The sequence below is a fragment of the Cygnus atratus genome, chromosome Z, assembly GCF_013377495.2.
Source record: "Cygnus atratus isolate AKBS03 ecotype Queensland, Australia chromosome Z, CAtr_DNAZoo_HiC_assembly, whole genome shotgun sequence".
Lineage (NCBI taxonomy): Eukaryota > Metazoa > Chordata > Aves > Anseriformes > Anatidae > Cygnus > Cygnus atratus.
In genome coordinates, this window is record NC_066396.1 from 73,868,266 (window position 1) to 73,892,010 (window position 23,745).

General features: G+C 42.9%; 1 protein-coding gene across 1 annotated transcript in view; it reads left to right on the forward strand.

Annotated features, from left to right (window-relative positions):
- Positions 1-1,214: 1,214 nt before the first annotated feature.
- UGCG (UDP-glucose ceramide glucosyltransferase) overlaps positions 1,215-23,745 on the forward strand; it is a 28,736-nt gene continuing 6,205 nt past the window's right edge. Inside the window, exons 1-5 of the mRNA XM_035564568.1 lie at positions 1,215-1,431; positions 18,071-18,212; positions 21,399-21,501; positions 22,419-22,520; positions 22,903-23,015. Of these exons, the coding sequence (XP_035420461.1) occupies positions 1,334-1,431; positions 18,071-18,212; positions 21,399-21,501; positions 22,419-22,520; positions 22,903-23,015 (558 nt within the window). The 5' untranslated portion in view covers positions 1,215-1,333. The remainder of the gene's footprint in view (positions 1,432-18,070; positions 18,213-21,398; positions 21,502-22,418; positions 22,521-22,902; positions 23,016-23,745) is intronic.

Consider the following 23,745-nt stretch of genomic DNA (forward strand, 5'->3'; position numbering starts at 1 on the left):
TTTAATGCAAGATACTATTTTGCATAGGTTGTTTCTGCCTCAGAAGAGAGATTAAGTCAAGCCAAGTAAGGGTTTATTGCATATATCAGCTCATACATTTCATGATTCAGATGTACTGACTCAGAATTCTCTGGCTGGCCTTGTGGCACTATCAAAACTGAGCACTACTATTCAATTCACAGCTTAAAAATGTACATAAAGCTCATTAAGAATGATGGGATCCTAAGCCCATATAAACGCGATTCTTAGATTCTAACAAAGAAAAATGAAAAACCGATTGATTACCACCCACAGTTACAAATCAGGTACAATCTGTGATTAATGAATTTGAAAACTGAGGCCATGTGTTTTTTGTGAAAAGTTCATTAAACACAAGTTTTGCTGAGAAAAAGACTGAAGCCGGACAGCATAAAGGTATGTTGCTGGCCACCACGATTTACAATTAACATGATAAGTGCTGTTGAGCAGGAGCTAACAGACTACCCGTGTAGCGTTGGCTCTGCAGCACACCAGTTCCTCACCTGTTCCTACCAGAGATTTGTCAGACTCCCATTTCAGTTTTAAGCTGTGCTTTCAGTTTAAATTCAGTCAGTCATTTTCTGCTGCAGCATGTAAGCTTTGTGGATAGTATCACAGAATCATTAAGGCTGGAGAAGACCTCCAAGATCACCTGGTCCAACCATCCCCCTACCACCAATGTCACCCACTAAACCATGTCCCTAAGCACCACATCCAGCCTTTCCTTGAACCCTCAAGGATGGGGACTCCACCTCCCTGGGTAACCCATCCCAATGCCTGACTGCTCTTTCTGAGGAGAAATTTCTCCAAATTTCCAACCTGGCACAACTTGAGGCCATGGCTTTCCATCCCTACACCCTGAGTCCTTGATACTAAGTAGAGTTACTCCGAAGCCTGATTTTTGTGCAGTTTCGAGTTGCATTTTGGTGACCAGACAGCAGCGACTGAGTTCTTAAGGAGAATTTACGAGCACTCCTCCACCCGCAACCCCAACGGGGAGCGGAACGAACACACACACGCAAGCTGGGTCCCGCCACGTCCCGCCCCACATCGCGGGTCCGACACCCCCGTCAGCCCCGTCGCCATGTCCCGGTGGCCCCAGGGCCCCTCGGCGGGGCGGTACCTGCCATAACCGCCCGCCCCTCCCCGGCGGGCCGGGCCTGCGCCTGACAGAAAGGCGGTGGCAGGAGGAGGGAGGACGGGGACGGGGCGGGCCGGCAGCGGCTCCTCCTCGGTGCGCGGAGCGGAGGCCGTCGGGCCGGCGGGGGGACGGGGAGCAGCCGGCACAGCAGAGGCGCAGCCGCGGCTGACGGGGATGGCGGTGCTGGCTCTGGCCCTGGAGGGACTCGCCATCTTCGGGCTCGTCCTGTTCGTCGTGCTCTGGCTTATGCACTTCATGTCCATCATCTACACGTAAGCGAGGGGCGCGGGGGGCGGGGGGGGGGAGGACGGGCCCGGAGCTCAGCCCGCAGCTCCCAAAACCCCTCTTCGGGCTGGAAAAATTATAAAAATAATAATATTAAAAAAAAAATAAATCGTCGGTGTTGAGGCCCGGCGACCTTGCGCCGCCGCTGGCTCTCAGGGCGTGCGGGGGGGGGGGGGGGGGGGGGGTACGGCGTGGGGAGGCCCCCTCCTCCCGTTTTAAAATTTATTTATTTATTTTGTTAAAGTGGTGGTTTGATGAATGATGGCGGTGTGTGGGTATGCGCAGGTCCCCCGGCCGTTGAGTCGCGGGGTGCCCGGGGGCTGGCAAACAAAGCAGATTTATTCAGCCCTGTCAGCTTGGCAGAGCGATCCTCCATATGGGAAGGGGCTGGGAAGGCGCCTCTCCCCCTGAAAGACCTCGCTTCTGCCTCTCCCTGAAATGAAAGGCCGCTGTTGCATCACTGCAGGCATTAGAGAATATCTAAATTTGTTCTGTTTGTGCTCGGCTGGCTTCCTTTCTCGCTGCTCCCCGCGTGTGGTAGGTATCCCTGATGAACCCCTGCCTTCGCTGAAGACAAAGCTCCTCTTGCGCTCATGGATGCTGGAGGTTTGTTTCTGCTGTCCTTGGTCATGGTTGCCGTGCTCCTTTTTCCATGCAAAATCGCTTAAAATCTCTACTAATTTTTCCGTATTGTAGTTCAGCTGCATTTAGGTCTTATGCAGATGAATTATCTCCTTTCTCGAAGGCTAGTTGTCTGGTTTGTTTTGGGTAGAAATGACAGTATTTTGGTACTGGTGAGCTGCAGGGGTGCCCTGTGTGGGAACAGGCAGCGAACTGAGCTGCCATAGAAAAGCTGATTCTGGACAGCTCTGGGCCAGATCAAAACAGCCCCTTGCGTGCCAAAACTTCAGCCTCTCGTGTGAGAGCGTGTGGCGGTGCTGCCGCTGCCCATAAATAATTAAGGAAGAGTGGCAGCTGCGAGGAGCAGGAGACCCACACAGAGACGTGGGGGAAGACATGCGAGAAGATAAACAGGAGGTTTGTGGCGAGAGGGGAGCCAGGGGACTGTACAGAAGGGGGATGTTAGTGGCAGCCCTCGCCACAGGACCCAGGCGCAAAGGGATGGCCAGGGTGGGCAGTGGTAGGCATGGGAGGGTGACGCCAGAGCAGGGTGGGCAGGGGACACCCGAGGGACTGCAGCCCCTGCAAAACCCACGGTGGGGCAGGGATGCTGCCAGAGGGAGTGCAACCTGTGGGTGAGTCACGGCAGAGCAGGTGCACCTGCCGGAGCAGGGAACAGTTAAGGAGGAAAATGAACAAGAAGCGAGGCATGGCAGAAGGTGACTATGCACTGACCATGGCCTCCTGTATCGCCTGGCTGAGTGGGTCAGGAGGGACTGAGCGTAAGGTGCTGGGAAGCACAAGGAGCCCAGGTGGGGAGGAAAGGTCTTTGCCTAAAGCTGACTTTGGGTAAGGGGATAAAAAAAGGCGCTTCTCTGGAAGTTTGATGGTCTGCTTTGTTTCCTCAACACCCAAAACAACAATTAATTTTCCGTTAACTGGCAATAACTCAAAGTGAGTAGAATTCCCCAAGCTGAGGCTGCTTTGCCTCTTCCAGTAGCTGGTGGAGAACACGGGCAGTGGCTAGACTAGGTGCCATGGCTGTGAAACTTGGACAGAGCTCTGGGTTTTGTTACTGGGAATTTGTGGTGTTCCTGTTGCCTGCGCGTGCCACCCCTGCTTGGTACACAAGGCGATAACAGGTTGGGAACTCGCCAGCTGGGTGGGTGATTGCCCCGGGCTGTGACACCCCTGGAGAAAGGCGTGCTTCCAGCAGGGCTCCGCAGGGACTGGCCCCGCAGATTTGGCCGTCTCTGCTGGAGAAAGGCCACCAGCAGGGCTCTTTAATGCAGGAGGGTCTCCCTTGCCCAGAGCTGAGCAGCTGGTAGCTGAAGTGACCAGATGGCAAGCTGTGGTGGAGGACCCCAGCTGTATGGAAACGGGACCGCTGCACCCAGTGTGACCACTCAGCTGCCCTTCACTGGAGGTGAAAGTAAAGAAATGCTGGGTGCCTGCAGCAGCTGCTGCAGGGAGATGTCCTTTTAGCGGTGCTGGGAAGCTGGAGCAGTGGGCATGGATACAGCCGCTGCTGTACTCGTACAAGGAAGGGACCCCAAAAAGGTGTATGCCATTAGTGCTGTGGCCTGAAAGCTCTGGTGGCCACATACCATTACTAATGCCTCTCATCATGTGGAGGCTGTTTTGTCCTGGAGAGTGGGTACAGCACGCTGCACCCTTCCCTAGATCTCTAAGGTGTGAAGGGTCTTTGCTTACACGTGGAAACTCCTCTCGATCCCAGGAAGAGGGTGTAGCATCGGAGCAGAATTATCTCATGTTTACCACGGAAAACTAATTAAACTGTACCCACTACAGAAAGTGAGGAAGGAAGATAAAAGTGATTACTCTTCCCATTTTCTCTTTGCGTGGATGATATTGTTGGTTTAACACTTGTTAAAGTGATAGGGGTAGGGACTGCTTGTTCTCAGCCTGTACTGCATCCAGCGGTGCTTGGCTGGTGGGTTGGAAGGGCTGATCTGTGCTACTGGAATGATAACGTTAAAACTACTCAGCAGAGGTTTTGTGGCCAAGGCAATCCTCATGCTGTGGTTCCCCTTCAGCATTTTAGATGCTTGACTTAAAAGGAAATATACTAAGAAGATGTGTGAATTAATTAGATAAATGGGATTATACATCTGCTTAGAAAGTAATCTTTTCTTGTTTTTAATTGCTTTCAGCAGTTGCCAAGGTTAAGGTCATAACAGCATTTCAGTGGTGCTGGTTTGCATTGCAGTTGCTTTAAAAAGATGTAGGTTTTGGATATCTAGGGTGACATACAAGATTTCGGTTGTAGGAAGAATGTCCACTGTCTGTTCTCCCATGAAAGCACTTGCCGCATGGGGTACGAATCATGTACGACTGTCAGTTTGGTTCTTGACAGCTTTTTCCCCTACCACCTTTCCCCGTTGTGAACGGGTTTGATTTAGAAAAAGTGCAGTAGGTTTGGTGGATTTCGTGTTCCTTCGAAATAAGCAGGTGGGCTGGAGCAGTGAAATTCAGACAGCCCCACTATTAAGTCAAAAGGTGATATTGGTAAATTGTTTCAAGTATGTGATTATGAAACCAGTATACGCTGGGTGCTCTCTGTGTAGCACTGACTCAGTGGAGTAAATGAAATGAACACAGGCCAAATGGCAGTTTTTTATTGCTAGTAATTAGGTAAAGGGCAGTTTGCATGTATTTGCTCTGTGTAATAAGGCAGTGGTGACTGACCTGTTTGAGATTCTATCCTTCATGCACAGCTTGGGTCCTTGGGCAAGACCCTTGCGTGTGTATAGCTGCTTGGATCGGGCTTGAGACACCGACTGATCCAGCAGGAGTTCAGTGCCGGAGGTTACTGGGTATACCAACTCTGAAACCTTCTGAAGCTGTGTGGACAGCTAAAACAGACTTTCAGAACTAAAATCAAACCTATAGCTATGTCTGAAATGGAAGGAGTGCATGTGATGTGCAATAAGGAAAAAGGATCTTACAATACTGCCTGAAGTGTCATTCAGGAGACCGAGGAGTAAATCTTAATTTATTTCAAGGCTGTTAAAATATCAATGTTAAGTTAATGATGCCTCACTACGATTCTGAAGATGTTCAAACAGTGGAACAGAAATTGTCTTAAATCATGGGGAAAAAATAAAAACAACTAAAGCTGCTTTCTCAGGGTTTATGACACTCTAACACATCTTGTATTTCTGAATAACTGACTGGCAAATTCTGTGGCAGCGGGCTTGCTGCTTTGACAGTATTTCAAAATAGATGGTTCTAGCTTAATAATGATAGTTTTCTGAACTTTGTGTCGCTTCTAAAATAGGACTGGCAAACAAAGTCTGCAGAAGCAAGAAAAAGCCTTACTTATGCATAACCCGATCTGTTTCCCTACTATGTCTTCCGGCTTTAGTCTAGAAACGAAAGAAAGCCTATGTTCTATAGTTCCCTGAATAACTTGACTTGATTGTTTCAACCTGTATGCCACACAGAGGTGTGTTGCGAATGTATTTTGGGGACCAAAGAGAGGATAGGACATCTTCTAAGATGTTTTGTCCCTGGTGAACTGCATTGAACTCTGCCAGTGCGAGTTCACAAAATCTCTTAACCTGCTTGCAACTTCCTGCTTTGTTTTCCTGGTCCACAAAATTGGACTGATGGAGTCGATTTCCAGCCCCGAGTCTCCATTGTTTTTGTACCTGCTGTCAGCAGCAATTCTAATTACAGCACCTCATTTAAATTAGTTTTTTTTTTTAACAAGGGATCCATAGTCAGTTCGCACACAAGTTGTTCATTGTGCTGGTTCTCCAGGTATGAGTAGGAAGGATACTGCCATATCATTTAATTGGTAACTACATTGCTGTTTTTAGCTGTTAATTATAATTAAAATGTCTATATGTTAAACAGTATTCAATGATAAAAAAAAAAAAAACAAATTCTGCATTCGTGCAGTATTTAGGTATAATTAGGCACACTATGCCTTGTCTGAGTGAAACCCAAGACTTCCAGAAACATAAATGTAGTAAAACTCCTAAAGCTAACTAAAAACATATCTAATACCCCTAGTGTGAATCGTATGCATCTAAGGATGAAGTTCAGTTTACAAAGATACAGAAAAATCAAGTTTTCTTCTAAACAAACACCAGCTCCCTTCTCCCCCAGCAGAGCTGGTGTTTGATTTCTGCTTTTTATGAAGTCATGTTGATCTTTGGGTTAATAATATGTTACTGTAGAGCATCTGTGACCTTTCCTTCTTAAAACAACAATTCTGTTGTCCATATCTTATTGTCTTGTCCCCCTGAATTTCTGTTTGTCCCTCCCTTGCTGCTCAGTCGATGATTTGTGTCCAGTCCTACCCTGCTCTACGCTGACATCCTTGCTCTTGTCCTTCTGACCTTTTTGCTTGTTGGCACGGGGCTCCTTCCTTTGGGCTGTCTTGGTTTTTCCACCGTCAGTGTCTGGCAACGGATTGACCAAAGGAGATGGATGAGCAGTAGTAATTCCCTTCGCCGTGACAGGGCTGCGGGGTTTTTTTGGTTTGTGGCACTGCTTCAGAGGCAGTCCTCAGACAGAAGCATCGAGGGGAGGAAGCGTGCTATCAAGTACTGCCAGGCATAAGCGAGCCAACATTTGGATAAACTTTTCTAGAGATAATACCTGTTTCTGAGATGAGAGGTACCCTTCCCTCTTGTTGGTAATCAAACAGAAAACTGAGACGTGTGCTGGAGCTCCTCCAGGAAATGTCTGGAAGATTTCTAGCACATGCAGAATGCTCTGTCTGTTCTTGGGTTTGTTTTTCTTCGCTACTCAGATGAGTCTTTATTGAACTTGAACCATTTAGGCTGAAATTTTCCATGCAGGTGAATAGTTTTTCCAGTTACGTAGCTGATGACAAACAAACCTGATCTAAAACGTTGGTAACTTTAATAGTAGATTGTCATCTGTGGTCTCGTGTGTGTGGAACAGAGAATGGAGCAAGCTCATGATCTCCATTAGTAATCTTTCTGCAAAAATGCGAAGGGTTGAAAGCAAGCAAAAACAGAACTTGCATGTTTGACCACAAAGAGGGACACTAGAGAACTCGGAGAAGTTGAACAGTTACCTGAAACTTCTGTTTGATCTTGGGTGACACTTCTATCTTCCTACTGTCTCCGCACAACCCTCCCACCTAATCTGTGCATGGAGGTTGGACCCTGCTTTCTGCAGCAACCTTAAGGTACTTGCTGCAAGTGCTGCGTCCTTACAGCTTGTTGGGTGGCTTTTACCTGGTGAGGGAATGACAGCATTGCAGGAGAGGGGAATCTGAGGGACTGCAATGCCAAGATGTGACGTAAAGCAGAACTGCTCATGAGGAACAGGAAAACCAATGTTTAAGGACATGGACGATGGGAGGTATCAGCAAACAGCAGGGGGTCGTGCCGCCATTCAGAGGGACCTGGGCAGGCTGGAGAAATGGACCGAGAGGAACCTCAAGAAGCTCCATCGAGGCACATGGCAAGGAATAGCTCCGTGCATCAGCACTGGCTGGGGGCCAGCTGTCCGGGAGGCAGCTCTGCAGAGAAGGACCTGGGGGTGCTGGTGGACAACACATGGCCCTTGAGGCAGCAGCGTTACCTGTGGCAGCACAAAAAGCCAACAGCTTTCTGGGCTGTGTTACTGGTTCCTATTACCTACGGACTGACTGGGATGGAGGTAGCGTGGAGGATGGAAGTTGTACATGTTGCCAATTTTAAACAGCTTTAAATTTACCAGACACTGCGTGGTCACCAGGCTTAATTTTAGGTAATCTGTAGGGAAAGACAGACTTGGAGAAGGCAGGAGTTAATTTTTGAGTTATGTATAATAAAGTTGTGGTTGAGTGAGCGGTTCTAGACTAAAAGAAAGGAAAGCAAAACAGCGCAGAACCAGAAATCTGAGAGTGGTAACAATGTAGGAGAAAAGCCATGATGTTGTAGGCAGTTAGAAAACTGTTTTCTTTCCTTTTTCTTTTTTTTTAATGTTTTGAGTCAGGAGGATAAGGTACAGGTAATAAAATTTGAGGGGGCAGTGTAATATTGGAGGCTCTTAACGTGAATGGTTTGGTAGAATCCAAAGCTAAAATTAAAGACTGTCTAGGGTAGGCTTTAAGGACCGCAGTTGTGGCAAACCTGTGGATGATATCCTCAATGTGTTGAGAAAGAGGAGTGGTGGTGGTGCAATAAACGTGACAAGTGCGCTGTTAGAGCCAACCACGTCTGCTTGGTGAATGGTTAGTGTGGAAAGGAAAGATGGAAGGCTGCAAGATTTGGAGTGTGTAAGGCATAAAACTAGGTTAAAGGAAGTGAAATGGATTGTGTTATCGGTGTAAGTGGAGGTCTTTGACGCAAAGAAGCATCTAGCCTTGCGTGCCAGCTGCAGAGGAAGAAGTTGAGCAGTGGGATGAGGAAGAATATATTATGCGTGCTGGCTACCATAAGGTTATCAAGATTTCAAAAAAGTGGAAAGAAGCTGAGGCTGTATGTAAACCAAAGGTTGCTATAAAGATGTAACTTGATTAAGCTGGGTGTGTAGAGTTGTGTAGGTAGAAGTTGGTAGATGGCAATGACAAGTGACTTTAAGAGTGAATTTGTGGAATTTGTCAGAACTCCTGTGTGGCATGCAAAGTATGTAACTAGTATTTCTGGTTTGCTAGAGCACTCCTGAAGTCAAAAACAGTCATGTTAAAAGTAGTCAAATTCACTGGGATTGTAATTTTTTTTCTCATAACTGAAAGAAGTTCTGTGATTTTGATACACCTAACATTGGTCTTGCATTTTAGCGAAGACTATGGTTTAGAAAAATAATTAATGTACTTTAAATATTTTGCAATAGATCAAAAAAGCCTTTAATTTTTTGTTATTGCAAGGTGAATAGTTTGCATTTTCTTAAATACGTTACTTATAGTTGATAAAGATCGAGGCTAGATTATACCTTCTCATTCTTGGCTTGAGCTAATTCATACCTTGAGTCAAATTACTGAGGTTGTAGCATGCATAAAACAAGTCTTATGTTGTCTTCTGGGCAAGTAAGGTAAAACATGTTTACAAGCGTAGACAAATGCAGAAAGCCGCAGTGAAGTATAGTACTCAGAAAAAGGCTTAGACTGTCTTGGCAGTGCTGCTTGTAACTTTATTGCTTTCAAACTGTATTTCTTGAAGCAGTTTGACTTCACAGTGATGGAATGGAATAACCTATTTTTTTTATATTAATTAAAACAGACGGATAACTAACAACACATCTCTGCTGCCAGTTGATGCTGATAGTTGGTTTGGTCTATTTCAGACCATTAATTGTTCCCCTCTTCAGAAATACCTCTTTGAAAACCAAAGTCTGTTCGTTTTGTTAGTTTGTTTTTTTTTTTAACCCCTTGGTAAGGCTTCTCAGCTCTATGTCAGCAGCATAGTCCGTGGAGAAGGAACCTGTTTAGGTAAAGAAACACCAATTTTCACGTTTGCAAGTATCCTATTTTTAAGTGCTTGTTCTGGGGTGTTGTTTCATTCTGTCTGTATAATAATGAATTCTCAGATGATTGTTGCTATGGTTCAATAATGACAGCATGCTACCCTTCATTTTGAAGAAATATTTGTCTGGCCGTATGCATACCTTGCTTGAAGCAAAATCAAGATGCTGAGAATTAGATTTTAGTCAATATGCAGAGCTATTTTTGAGGAGGTGTCTTAAGTGCTTTCTGCCAAAATAATTTTTTTAATCCTAAACGTGTTTTTCTTGCAGACTTTGCTGGAGTAAGACTCAGAGGTAAAGCAGAAAGCTTTCAGACTTGTCTCCTTCATGAGAGCACACATGGTGAAGTGAGAAATTCTTCTTCCTGTGTTCATCCTCGCAGACACATGTGTTGGGCTGGGGGAGTGGAGGAAGCAGACAGGATTTTCAGGCTGCAGGAGTCTTTTGCTGGCTTCTCGCTTGCCTGACTCCACAGAACAGGGTGGTACAGCCAGTGGCTGAGATGCTGTGGCGAGGGCTGTACCCACCAACCTTTTGAAATACTAGTGGGGTGTTTCAAAATTAAGACGCTCCATGTCCCCTTTCAAACATTTTTAAAGGGGAGGTGAAATGCACATGTTTCACAACAGCATTTCCAGGCAGATTGTTTTACGTAGATCATGTAGCAGTGAAGGAAGGAATTTTTTTTTGAGGGTCTGTGACCAAAGTGTTGTGTGTATATTTTTGTGGCTTTTTCTGTACAGAAGACAGATGAAATTTACCAAGATAGTTTTTCTGGTTCCCATCTGCTGAGGGAGTGGGGGGATTACTTTTCTGAAGCCTTTAATATTGTGTTGAGTATAGAAATTACTCTAATGTTTTCTTTGGAAGGTTTTCATAATTGCTTTCTTTATTGGAAAGTCTTAAAGGTCCCTTAAGACACTTGCAGAGAGAGCACTGACAGCCCTGTAGGCCAGACAAGGTGTGTAGCTTTTATATTATCTCTGTTGATACAAGGAGGGACTGGGACCGTGTGTTCAGACTTGAGTACACTGGTGTTGGGGTGAGGTTTCTGCTTCTATTTTGTACTTTGGAAACATTTGCAAATGAGTTAATTAAAAAAAAAGGGACTGTCAACCACTAAAATAAGAAAAATGTATTGACGCAGTATGTCTTTGATTTGTTCGTGCCATCTCTGGTCAGTCATTACTACAATTCTGTTACTTGCAGTTAACAGTTTTGGAAGCTTTCGGGGAGAAGAAAATGAAAAATGATGCTGAGTGGCACAACAGGAGCAGTAAGGAGCAACGTGTCTGTAGGAAGCACATTATTTAGTGTTTAGAAAACGATGTTGTCATTTAAACTTGTCCCTTATGAAATTAATAGTGATGAACTATTTTCTCCCTACAGAATTGCAAAATAAGTCAGAAAAGCGAACTGAATTATCTCACAGTGCAAATCTTATAAAGCTTTGTTTAAAATTTTCATACTGTGCTTTGGGGACTCGATTCTGTGCTAAGCCCTTACTGCTGAGTGGTTCACCTGGCCCAGAGCTGTTGCCATCCGCTGGAGGTGCCCTCATAAATAAAACAGGGGATGCAGTTCTCTGAAGCTGCCTATCGCTTGTTGCAAGGAGTCTGCATCAAAAAGCACTTCTATTTCCGTGCCTCGCTGGCTCTTAATTTGCTGCCCAAAGGGGTAATCTAAATCCACTCCTACCCCTACACCTTTCTAAACATTTCTGCCATTCTAATCTGCCTTTAGCGAGCATGTGGCTACAGGGTGACTCAGATCAGCAACGAGCTCTTTCTGTGGGATAGTTCTCAGTTTGATCAGCCGGCTGATCCAATTTATCCTGTGGCCCTGACTGCTTTATAACCACCAGTCGGCTGAGGGTGTGGGAAAGCAGAAACAGGGCATGAGTTGCTATTTTGATGGCAGCCTGCAGGTAGGCTTCTAGGAGAGCTGTGTTCATTTTAGTGCTTGCTATGATCCAGTAATGGCTGCGGCGTAGACAATGTGCGGAGCTTTTGTTAAGCACACGTCGGTTCAGCTTGGCAAACTGTACGCGACCTAGGATTTGGATGGTAAAAGGGTTCCCCTTATGTTTAACTGCAACCTATTGTATGGGAGCCTGATTGTTTCCCTTTTATCTTGTGGGCGTGGGGATAAGAGAGGGGAGTAGGGAAGGAAATTCTAGATTAAAAAAGGGGGTGTTTGCTAGAGGTTCTCAGTTGAGGTATAAAGTGTTTGCTCTTACTTATTTCCAAAAGATAAGTTGTTGTTTTTTTTTTTTTCTGCTTCAGCTTTTTTCAAACATGGAGTTAAAAAATAAATAAAAATCCAAGACCCCACCTTTGAAAAGACTGCACCACCTTATGGATTGCCTGTGCTAAATGTGACTTTTGTGATAACATGTTAAAGCTGTTCAGAAAGTGCTTCTCAGGCAGTTTCAGCTGTGTTTGAAGGCTTGAAGTTAAAAATGTTAAATTGCACTAGATAAGATTTTTATTGTTTTGCATTGTATGGTTATACTTGTCTTCGCTGCCTGCTAATTGAGCTCCTGATTTCCAGAACAGGAAGAGCAAATTAACGTTTGTGTTCTGAAAGCATTTACCTCCTGAAAAAGTGTAATTATCACAGCCCAGGTTATACCTCATTCCGTTCCTCCTTGAGACCTTTAATTCTGCGTTTTTCGTGAGTCTGTGTGGAAAGCCTTTTCACTCTCACTGCTTTGGAGCTTGTTTCAAGTTCTTTACACCGTCTCCCTTCACTGCACCTCCCCATCACGATTTCAGTGTACTTTATCCTAAGGGACTTCTCCCATCTCCAAGCACTCTGTCAAGGCTGGGTGACGTGCATTTTATTACAGTAGCAGTCACACCAAACATGACGTTGGGGTTTCCTCTCGGAAGTCTTGTTTCCCCCTCTTCCTGGCAGCGCGTTTCTGCACCTCCCTCTTGCTGGGCACTTGTGTAGCTGGGACCAGTGCACGTGTGGGCTGGCTGGCCGTGTGGCCCTGTGCCCTCTGCCTGGGATGTGAGGCTGGGAGATGACTCTATGTCCCCTCGGTGAGGGGCTGGTCCCCACCAGCAGCCAGGCAGGGGTGTGCGAGCTGCCACCACCTCACTTCTCTGAGGCCACGTCTCTTCCTTGCAGCCACGCGAGGAAGAAGAGTGGCGTGCCCTGTGTGTGTCTTGTGAGTGGCAGGGACGTTTTCTCCTAGCAGCTGATACTGGTTAGCCCTTTCTGGCGGGCAAGTAAGGACAGGGAGCAAGCTGCAAGGGAAAGGATGCTGTGAAGGACAACTTCTGTGACAGCCAGCTGTGGAGGAGTTTTCAGGGGACTGACCCTCACTCCTGCACGTGCTTCCAGAGAAGCTTCCAGAGGGTTGTGCTCCTGGTGGCATGGGTCCCGCTCTGGCCCTGAGGCACTACATACCCTCCATGGGCACCTCAGCCCTTGTGGAAGCCTGCTGAAGCCAGGGGAGGAAGGAGACCATATTCCTCCCCTTCTCCTGCAATCCTGGCAGCGTGTTCACAGCCGCCTTTCCAAACACGCTCTGGAGCTTATTGTGCCATTCCCTAAGGCACTCCAACATTAATTTGGCAGAAAACAGTCCATGTGTTTTTTTTTTTTTTTTTCCCTCCCACTTCAGGTTTAATTTTCTGTTGAAGTGAGTCGAAGCAGCTCACAGCAGGGTTGCACGGGCATCAGTACTGGCGCAATATCTCGTTTGGCTGGCGTTGACAGAAGCAAGGGAGAGAAGGAACACCAGGGGAACCTTCTCTTTGCTGTTAGTGAAGCTGCATGATCATCTTGCCCATCCTTTCAGAGTGTATGCTTGCTAAATTACATTGACAAAATGCTGACATTATGAATGGAATAACAGTTTAAGTTATGGTGGTTTAAGTACCTCAGCTGGGTCACTGTGGGATCAGACAAGTGTCAGAACCACCATGAGAAGCTCAGGACATCCCAGAAAAAGAGGGAAAATGAGGAGAGAGGGAGTGCCTTCTAAGCAGTAGCTTACACCTAAACTGGTTCAGCTATTTTATGAAACTGCAGTCTAGGGGAACAAGGCTGGAAAAAGATCCAGGTGTTCAGTTCTTGCTTAAAGAAGAATTCTGTTTGCTTGTTGGGAGTGGCCACAGGTGATGTTTTCTGCTTACGGATCTGTTTTGCAGTTTTCAAATCCTTCTGCAGTCGAGGGAGGACCCTAAAAATGAACAGTTTATTAGACCTCCAAGTGGACAGTAGTATGCCCATGTTCTTAAATATGGTGAACTCCTGTTTTTTACCTTTCCGCTTCCAAAAGAAGAGGAACCATCTCCCTTTTATTTCTCATGCTCTCAGCCTGGATCTGGTATTCCACAGCAGATCTTGCTCTCCACAAATCCCTGTGTGAAATGATTCAGCTGACTAAGATGGAAACTGACCAGAGGATGGGTGTGTTTGTGTGAATTCAGAATTACAAGCAGGGAAAGCAGCCTCTTCCAAAAGTAATGATCTGTGAGGCTATCTCAACTGCCTGTGCAACCACAGCCTCCAAGGGATGTCTCCAGCCCTTCCCAGGCCTTGTTAGTGCTGGCTTGTAGCATTGCAGGATCTGCTGCCAGTCTGTGGCGAAGAATGATGTTTTTGCACCAAATGAGTGAATTGTTAAAGCAAAGTAGCTGCGGAGGGAAGGCTGAAATAAATGAATAAAGAGTTGTGTTTTTTTCAACTGCTTTTAATAGCCATAGAGACCCAGCAGTCCATGCTAGCAAGCATTTTGCATTTGCTAGAGTATTCTCCTTGCCTTAAGGGGGTGGGAGAAAAGGTTTGGTTTGGCTTGATACAGGTGAGCAAGGATTCATCATGCACTGCCTGGGCAGTGCTAACTGAGTAGCCTGGATTTTGCCTTTCAAAGCACTAGTACCTCGGAGAGAAAAAAAATCTGGATTACTGTTGCTTCTGTGGGTTAATTATCATGTGGAGGAACTAAGTTTCTGCAAGTTTTGCAGATGTTCCTTAGATAATATAGGATAGAACCACAGAACTGCAGGCTGATTTGGGTTGGAAGGGACCTCAAAGCCCATCTAATTCCACCCCCCTGCCATGGGCAGGGACCCCTCCCACCACACCAGGCTGCCCAAAGCCCCATCCAGCCTGGCCTGGAACACCTCCTCTTCTCCAGGCTGAACACCCCCGACTCCCTCAGCCTGTCTCCACAGGAGAGGTGCTCCAGCCCTCTGATCATCCTCGCGGCCCTCCTCTGGACTTATTTTAACACTCTTGTGTCTTTCTTGTGCTGGGGCCCCAGAGCTGAAAGCAGGCTCCACGAGAGCTGTGTAAAGGGGGACAATCACCTCCCTCATCCTGCTGGCCACACTGCTTTTGATGCAGCACAGGACATGGTTGGCTTTCTGGGCTGCAAGCACAACATGAGCCAGCAATGTCAGCTTCTCATCCACTGACAACCCCAGGTCCTTCTCCTCCCCGCCTGTGTTTGTGCTTGGCATTGCCCCAGCCCAGATGCAGCACCTTGCCCTTGGCCTTCTTGAACCGCATGAGGTTCGCACAGGCCCACCTCAGGCCTCCCCAGGTCCCTCTGGATGGCAGCCCTTCCCTCCTGCGCGTCGGCTGCACCACGTGTCTTGGTGTGATCGTTGGGCTTGCTGAGGGTGCGCTCAATCTCACTGCACCTGTCACCAGCAAAGACATCACGCAACGTCGGTCCCAATACCGGCCCCTGAGGAACTCCACTGCTCACTGATCTCCACACTGGGCTCTTGACCACAACCCTTTGCGTGTGACCATCAATCCAATTCCTTACCCACCAAGTGGTCCACCCTGCTGCTTTTCTCTTTCCCAACCCGCGCCCGGCTTCAGAGTGTAGAATAAATTTCACTGCTTTGTTACCTAAGGATCACAGGCTGATGCATTTAATGTGACAGTGTGAAAGGTGCCCAGGTAACCTGGCTGCTGGTCATTCACACTCAGGACCTGAAAGTGCCTTAAATATTGCTTTAGCAGCACCTGTTTTGGAGTTCAAAGCTGTTACTGATTCCTTGGTGTAGCAGTGCTTTTCTGCAGCTTACTGCATTAGGCAGGGGTAGAGAAAAAATCCATTAAGCAAGTACATCCGAGTAGTGTCTTTGCGGCTGCTCTGGGTTAATTTCAATGCAGAATAATATACGTGATACTAACTTGGAAGGGGCTGCCTTACTTTATTGTTTTTACTGCTATACGTGCTCTGTGGTAACAGACCACTGTGATCACAAGACCTGTCTTGAGAGTGCTAAACCACCGTAAGTACAAGGTTGTGCTCAAAAATATTACTTCACTTACTAATTCATCTTAACCGTACTGTGTATGACCTGTAGCACGTGGCTTCATTAATAATAGATCTGCATTAAAAAATGTTGTTCTAATTTGTCCTAGTATTTTGTCTACCCTGTTAAATGCTAGCCCTGAGTATTTTAATTTATTTCCCGTAATGGTTGGTCAGTTTCTCCAGTGATGCTAGGTTTTCAGCTGTAGCGCTTCCATTCTTGTTCAGGTTATGTCAACCCACAAACAGTCTGTATCGGTGTAAAATGATGCTGCTTCAGTGTGGCATCACAAGTAGCGGGTGATCTGACGGCTTACTTGTAGGATGGTGAGCTACAGGCGGTGCTACCCTACTGAACTGTGGTCTGTTAAAATTCCCTGTCTGTGGTGTTGTGTAGCTGGATGGATCCTGGTAATGCCACATGCCTCCTTTGCAGGTTTTCTAGGGCTTCCCTGACTCGCAGCATGTGTAGGCTCTTCTTTATGTAATTCAATCACCTGTGTGGTCCTGCATGTCAGCATGGCTTGTGCTGTGACGCCTGGCGAGGTTCTGCAGTTCTGTCACTTGCTGCTTATTCTCCATCACAGTCCTGCCACAAATCTTTCTTCATTTTTTTTTTTCTTCTCCTTACCTCTCTCCATTCACTCTTCTCTTCCCTTCCTTTCTGAAGGATTTTGCCTTGGTATGCAAAGCTTATGTGTGCATTGATACAGTCCATTTAAAATGGATTTTTTTTGGTTTTTTTGCCTTACGTACCTCTTATTCTTCCTTTTCAAAGTTGAATTATTTGCTCTCCCTTCATACCAGACTTAACAGCAAACAAGGACATTATGTTTGTGTGAAAATTGGCAAGGAAATCATTGTGGTAGCTTTCTGAACTGTTGAAACTATTACTTTCCTTATTTTGGCCTGACTGTCCCTTCTCTGTTAATTGTTCTGCAAGACTATTTTGGTTCACCTCTGCAGTGCCCAGCGTGTCAGTGCTGACAGCGTGAGGACATCATCTTTGTCTTTCTGTCTTCTGGGCCATGTGGTTCTCTCTGTGCTGAGCCTCTGGTGTCCAGCTGCAAAACTAGTTTAAAGGAGCGTGCTGGTGAAGCAGAAGAAATAACACGTGAGGATGTTGCTGTCCTGTTTCAGGAAAAACTATAAAGAACTACTGGAATCTCTTAGTGGAGCTTCTTAGTAGATCAGTAACTTCCCTTGATCAGGCACATTCTTCAGGAACAAGCTGCTTAGGAACATGACCTCTTGTTTTGCCATTTAACCAGGATGAATTGCACTCAGTAGACAACTACCCTATTCTCTTTTTTAGGCAGCATCTTGTGAATTCTGAAGTGTAAAAATTTTCAATATAAAATATTATTTCAGTCTGAGTACTATGCATGTTTTTAGAGAAAACTGCAGCATACAGTAGATTAGAACTCATTTTGAAAAGATTGATATTGTAGTAATTTGCAAATGTTAAGTTTCAGCAAATACTTTTTTTTTGCTGTTACTTAGATTACATATTTACTTCATTAAAATTTTATTGTGTTCTGGCCTGCTGAGAACTCAGAATTTAATTTTGCATTAATTCACACAGGAGTGTAGAATTAAACATTCATGATAGTGAGTTGTGGCGTGGTTTTAAATTTTACTTTTTATATTTATTGCTGAAATATTAGTGATAGTCTAGATTTTTTCTCAGTTTATCCATGCATCTGACGAAGTCTGGTATCTAATTTTTAGGATATTTATACTACAGTTGATAGTCATACTTTTCTCGGAGATGTTTAACTGTTGATTCTGCTGATCAGTTTTCCCCCGTGCTTTCAGCTTGATTTAAGTTTTGCATAATTTAGTATAGGAAAAATAACATGACTTTTTTTTTCTTTCTATTGTTTACAGTAAGTTGTTTTTCTGGTTATCCCATTGTAATACCAATAATTCTTCATACTATGTAGAAAGGCAGGAAAATCTCATCTCCTGTCTAGATTGCAAAAAGTGATACTTTTACTGTTCAAAATGTGTACTGCTTGGAAGTTTATCTGAAATATATAAAAAGTTGAACAAGGTTGAATTTAACCTATTCAGCACTAAAGTTCTTTGGACATTGCCTCTGACATGTCAACTGTCATCAGGTCTAAAAATGCTGAACAAACCAAGTTTTGTAGCAGTTTTAGCTTCCGAGTTTCTTGGTGTTTATTATATTTTGAGTAGAGTTCTCTAGCATATCTTCATTCTTTTATGGTGGTATGTTATTTCTCTTACAGACGTCTTCACCTAAATAAGAAAGCTACAGATAAACAGCCGTATAGCAAGCTTCCTGGTGTTTCACTTCTCAAGCCGTTAAAAGGTGTGGATCCTAATCTGATCAACAATTTAGAAACCTTCTTTGAACTGGATTATCCCAAAGTATGTATACTATTTACAGTCTTTCCTCTTCTGCCTTCTAAACTGATATCAATTGTTTGTGCTAAAACTATTCAACTTGATTGTATAGTGAGTTGTTCTTCCTTCCACAGCTAATGCATAATTACATGTTTTATGTGTTCCAGACAATACTTATTGCTCTTAAAAAAGCTGCTTATGAAGAAACATGACTAAGACTTGGGAATAAAACATACTCTAGACATTAATAACTAAGAATTGCTCAGTGTTGAGATTATCCTATAAACAAGTGTTGAGGTGCACAGTCTCCAAGCCACTTAGCCACTGCTGGAAAATAAATAGTTAATAAAAGCTTCCATTTGCTCTTGAACACCGTTTGACTTTGTAATATTAGTGATAAGTAATATAAGTGATAAGTGTCAGAGTATGTCCTTGCTTTAAGGACCATACAGCATAAAGGAGAAATGCTCGCTGCATCCTTTGCTACTTGGTTTATGCTAGTGTGTATGGAAAACATGCTATTCCTACTACATATCAAGATTTCGAACTCAGGAGATATAAGGACTTTTTTTCTCAGTTTTTCTCGAAACCATTTCTGATACTGTTCCTTCAGGTGTAGAAGGCCAGAGACATGGGTAAGGTGTACAGTGAGTTTTTGTTGTGTATCCTATTTAGGAGTGAGTTCAAAGCTCTGTCTGGTAGGGTTTAAAAAAAACAACAACAAACAAACAAAAAACAAACAAACCAAAAAAACAAAAGCAGAAAAAAACAACAAAAGACTTGGAACTTACTAAAAATTGGATTGTTCTTTTGTAATGACATCCATGGCCTTTGAAAAGCTTGAGGTGTGCAGGTTTGAATCCTTTGACTTACTGAAAAGCGCGATAAAGGTTAAGTGTAGCCAAAATAAATTAAAGCACACTTGAGGCGTTCTGTATATGCTAATGTTGCAAACAGTGCAGAAGGGTTGCAACAAGACCTTAAGATGTTCTGTGACTTTAATGAGCACCTGAACACTTGACTACAAATACAGTTGTTTTTACCTACTATGCATATTGAAATTTTGGCAGAAATCTCCCCACTCCTGTTATATCCAAATGAATCTGATTCTAATGTTTATGTAGATAAGCATCTTTGTATTTCTTCTGCTTTAGTCATATACCTTGTATCTCTTTAATCTGTTACTGCATACAAAGACTATTTACTGTGAAAAAGAATTTTTCTCTGTACAAATGTTGGCATGTCAAAGCTTTTTGTTCTATCTCGTTGAATTTCTTTCAGACTGTGAATATAGAAATGTCATTGCAACTGTGGATGGAAGATTAATTTTACAAGTTACCAGCAAAAATAATTGTTCTTTTGCTTTTTTAATTGAATCAGCAATAAAGCGCTAATTTCTTCAGTTGGTAATTTTCATGATGTTCAAGATGTCAGGACCATTCTATAATAGTGGAAGGACCTGCCTGCTTAATGAGACAGGTCTTTTGCCTTTTAAATTCAACTTTTTATGCTGGTAAAAATAATAGGAAACAAATATTACTGACTCTTTAGGCTAACAGGCTTTAAGCTTGCACTCTGAGACATAAATGTGCTTGTCTGGTAGTCTGTAGTGCTAGACCAAGTCTTACTAACTACCACTTAGTGGTTAATGATTTTAAGTTTCCACAACATTCTGAATGAACTTTTGATTGCTGTATTTTTGTCTCTATCTCTTTTTTTTTTTTTCTTGAAAGAATGTATTTATTCCATTTATTTCATCCAATACTGTAAAAACATTACTTCTTACTGAATGGAAACATTAGAGGTGGTTCTCACTGAACTCAGACAGCTCTTGAGATTCAGGTTAATTTTTGATTACGTAAAATAAACTTCAAGTAGGTGTTAAAACAGTGTGAGGGAGAATGAAATAACCATCCTGATCAGTAGTTGGAACTTCTCATTTGGCATAGCAATTGTAAATAAGATTCAACAACAATATTGTTCTTAAGCTGAATTTTTAATTTTTGGTCTGTAAAAATGGTCCCTAGGTATCTTGATCAGAGATCTAAATTTTCTGAATGTTATTCTTTTTATGGAGCACTATTAACATCTTGTAATACTTCAGCCATTTGACCAGGGAGAGGGGAAGGTTATGTCAAGTAAGGAGCATTTAGTGAATCTCTTGCAAATGCAGAAACAAATATCTCCTTTACAGCTTGTAAAGTTGTCTCAAAACATTAGGTTGAGTGATTCTTAAAATGCAATTTTTTTCACCCTGGTGTCTGTAGTTCATGTAATAAGCATGTAGATTGACTGCTGAAACAGCTACGTTTTTCCTTTAACAGTTGCTAGTTTTTCTGTTTTTCTGTTGATGAGGAAAATACACATATGGCAAGATGCATGTCCCTGAGCTTAGCTTTATTATGTGCTTAGGTACACATTTACTGGTCTCAAAGGATTATCTTCTGTGCATCTACATCTACATTATGCATCTACAAAGTAAAGAAAAGGAAGATGCAGTTTGGTGTACAATAAAGCTTGTGTTAATATCATCTGGGGTTCTCTTAAGGGTATAAAAAGAACCCAGACTGTGTGAATTCCATTTTTAAGTGCCTTCCTTGTTTTGCCATGCAAGCATTCAGAGTATTACAGGCTCTATTGGTAAAGATCATATTCTAACACAATTCTGACATACTGCATTTTGGGAATTAATGTATGTTGACAGAAAGACAAGATACAGATTGCTCGGTCTGCTGTGGAAGCTAATGCTTTCATGGCTTGTATCATCATTTCTTTAAATATTTTGTGTACTGTAATTTCATAGAGTGTAAACTCAGTTTTAAGATTCATATGTGAGCAAAAATAGCAGTGAAACAAAAAATGTTACCTTTTTTGTGTACCAGAATGTCTTGTTTTGTGCCCAGTAAAAACTTTTCCAATAACAGGAAAATGAATGTTCTTAACGACAACAGCTTATAGGGACACGGGCTTGGGTTCTTTTCACAAGCATGTGGTTGCACATTTAAAAAAGTCTTATTTAAATGTAAAACAACCCCGTTATTTTTTTTCAATTCTATAGCAGTGCTCTGTATTTTTTCAGTTTGGTGTGCCATTAAGCTTTATTCCCTCAGCTATACTGGTATTGTGTGTGTGTGTGTGTGTGTAAAAAAAAAAAAAAAAAAAAAAATGCATTTGTGTACACTTTTGTTTTTCTTTTTTTTTTTTTACTAGTATGAAGTACTACTCTGCGTACAAGATCATGACGATCCAGCTATTGATGTTTGCAAAAAGCTCCTTGGCAAATACCCAAATGTTGATGCTAGGCTGTTCATAGGTAAGCATTGCAGCTCTGGGGTTGGACTCTCGCTTGAAAAGTCTTTTTAGGCCTTCAACTCCTTATATAGTATTCTGCAATAAACAGTTGTCTTGTTCTGCCAGTGTTGGTTCTGTAGCTTAGTCATCTGTTTGAGAGGAGTATAGAATTAATTTTGTATTCACCATTTGAGACCTTGTTTTAAAAACAAACAAAACCAAACTGTAGGAAGAAGCATTTGTGCAAGCCCCTCCTCGCCCCCCAGCTTTTTTCTACTAAATCTGGAATTCATCAATTTAAATCCTATCTCTGTGCTGAACTAAATATGCAGGAAGTTACTTAATGTTGTGGGTGTATTTGAGCTTGAGTTGCTACAATAATCCTTTTTCATCAACTTAGAGACTGTGAGGCTATTTCTTCACTTTCTGATTATATCAGAGGAAAGGAATAAGGTGTATTGGAACTAAAGACTAGTTTTAACTGCAGAACTATAATGCTTCTCTGACATGAAATAAACTGAATCATATCTGTTAGGAGCAAAATGTTGTCTCACTTTTTTTGCTCCTGTTCTGTTTTTTTTCTAAAATTACCCTAGAGCATAATGATCATGATCAGTAGTAGCACACAACATTGACCTTACAGAATGTAGTAACAAGCTTTTTAGTTCTACTGTCTTTTCAATGTCATTAACCTTATTAGCCTGCCATTTTGAGGAAGCATTTGAATCCTTTTCCTTTTTAACCCTCTGCATAATTGTAGTGAGAGCTAAAACATGGAAGTGAAGGAACACTTAAAATTGAAATCCTTTCTATTAAGTTGGACTTAAAAAATTGAAAGGTTACTTTATTCTGTTTCAGTTAACACATCTAAGTATTTGGAATATTGAGCCTAGATTCTAAAAAGCATGCATTTTGTGTATGATGTCTATGTTTTTTTAGGTGGCAAGAAGGTTGGCATCAACCCCAAAATTAACAACTTAATGCCTGGCTATGAAGTTGCCAAATATGATCTGATATGGATCTGTGATAGTGGAATCAGAGGTAGGTGGGTGTTGTAATGTGCTGACAGTTGTATTGCCCTTACTCCTGTAAGCAAGCAGTTGTGGGGAATTGTTTTAAATGAGGATAGAAATAGAAATTAAAAATAGAATTTTGGAAAAATATTTTCACAGAATAAAGATGCTTCATCTCTAAAAGGTATAAATACCATTAAAAAGAAAGTTCAAACTGCTTTCATTCTATTTGTTGTTGATCATAATAATGTTAATCATATTTAGTATTTTATTGACACTGTTGCCCCAGAGTACTGCGCACTGAAGTGTACCTGCTCTTCATAATAAAATGAATCACTATATTTTTTATAGAGTAGCCTCCTGCTAATGACAGAACTGTTCAGTGAATTGTTTTCTCGTTTGTCACTTAGTCACACCAGACACACTGACGGATATGGCCAATCAAATGACTGAGAAAGTAGGCCTGGTCCACGGGCTTCCCTATGTTGCAGACAGACAGGGATTTGCTGCTACCCTGGAACAGGTCAGTGCAATACTTTATTTTTTTTTCCCTAATACGCTGCTGGCTGACTAAAAGTTGTATAGTGCCCTTTGCAGCTTTTAAGCGAAGGGATGTTTCATTTGTTTTTAGCTGCAGTTACACTTCAGACTATCTAGGATAACGTTTAAATGTTTGAAAATCCAACCACAGCGCTAAACATTGGTTCAGTATTTAAGTTTGCAATTCCAAGAAGGAGTGCAGGATTTTATTTTAAAGTTAATTAAAACTGGAAACTTCTTCACTGCTTACTCAGTAAAGGCTATTCATTCTATTTTTCATTTTGAATAGGAATACAAAAATGGCTGTATGTCAGAAAAGTCCTTTTCATACAGTGTCTTATTTACAGCTTAGCTTATAAGCAGAGCCTTTGAGAACAGAACCTAAGCAAGATATATATGCTGTTTTCAGATAGTAGTTGCTCAGCTGAAAATACCAGAAAGCTGAGAGAGATCCTGAACAGGAAGTAGTCTTGTCTGTTTACTAATACTCAATATATTAGTAAGAATGGTTTTCTTATAAGAACTTTTCCATTTCCATTCGATTAAGTCCATTTAGATTTTCAACATCTACAGCTGTATGTAGCAGGAAGTCCCACAGGTACAACCACCACCACCTTGTTCACTCTGAACTTCGTTCTCCTGTAGTGTATTTCATGTCTCCTAATGCTTCTTTTGGAAGAGAAAGTGAACAGTTGATTCCTGTCCAACGTCTT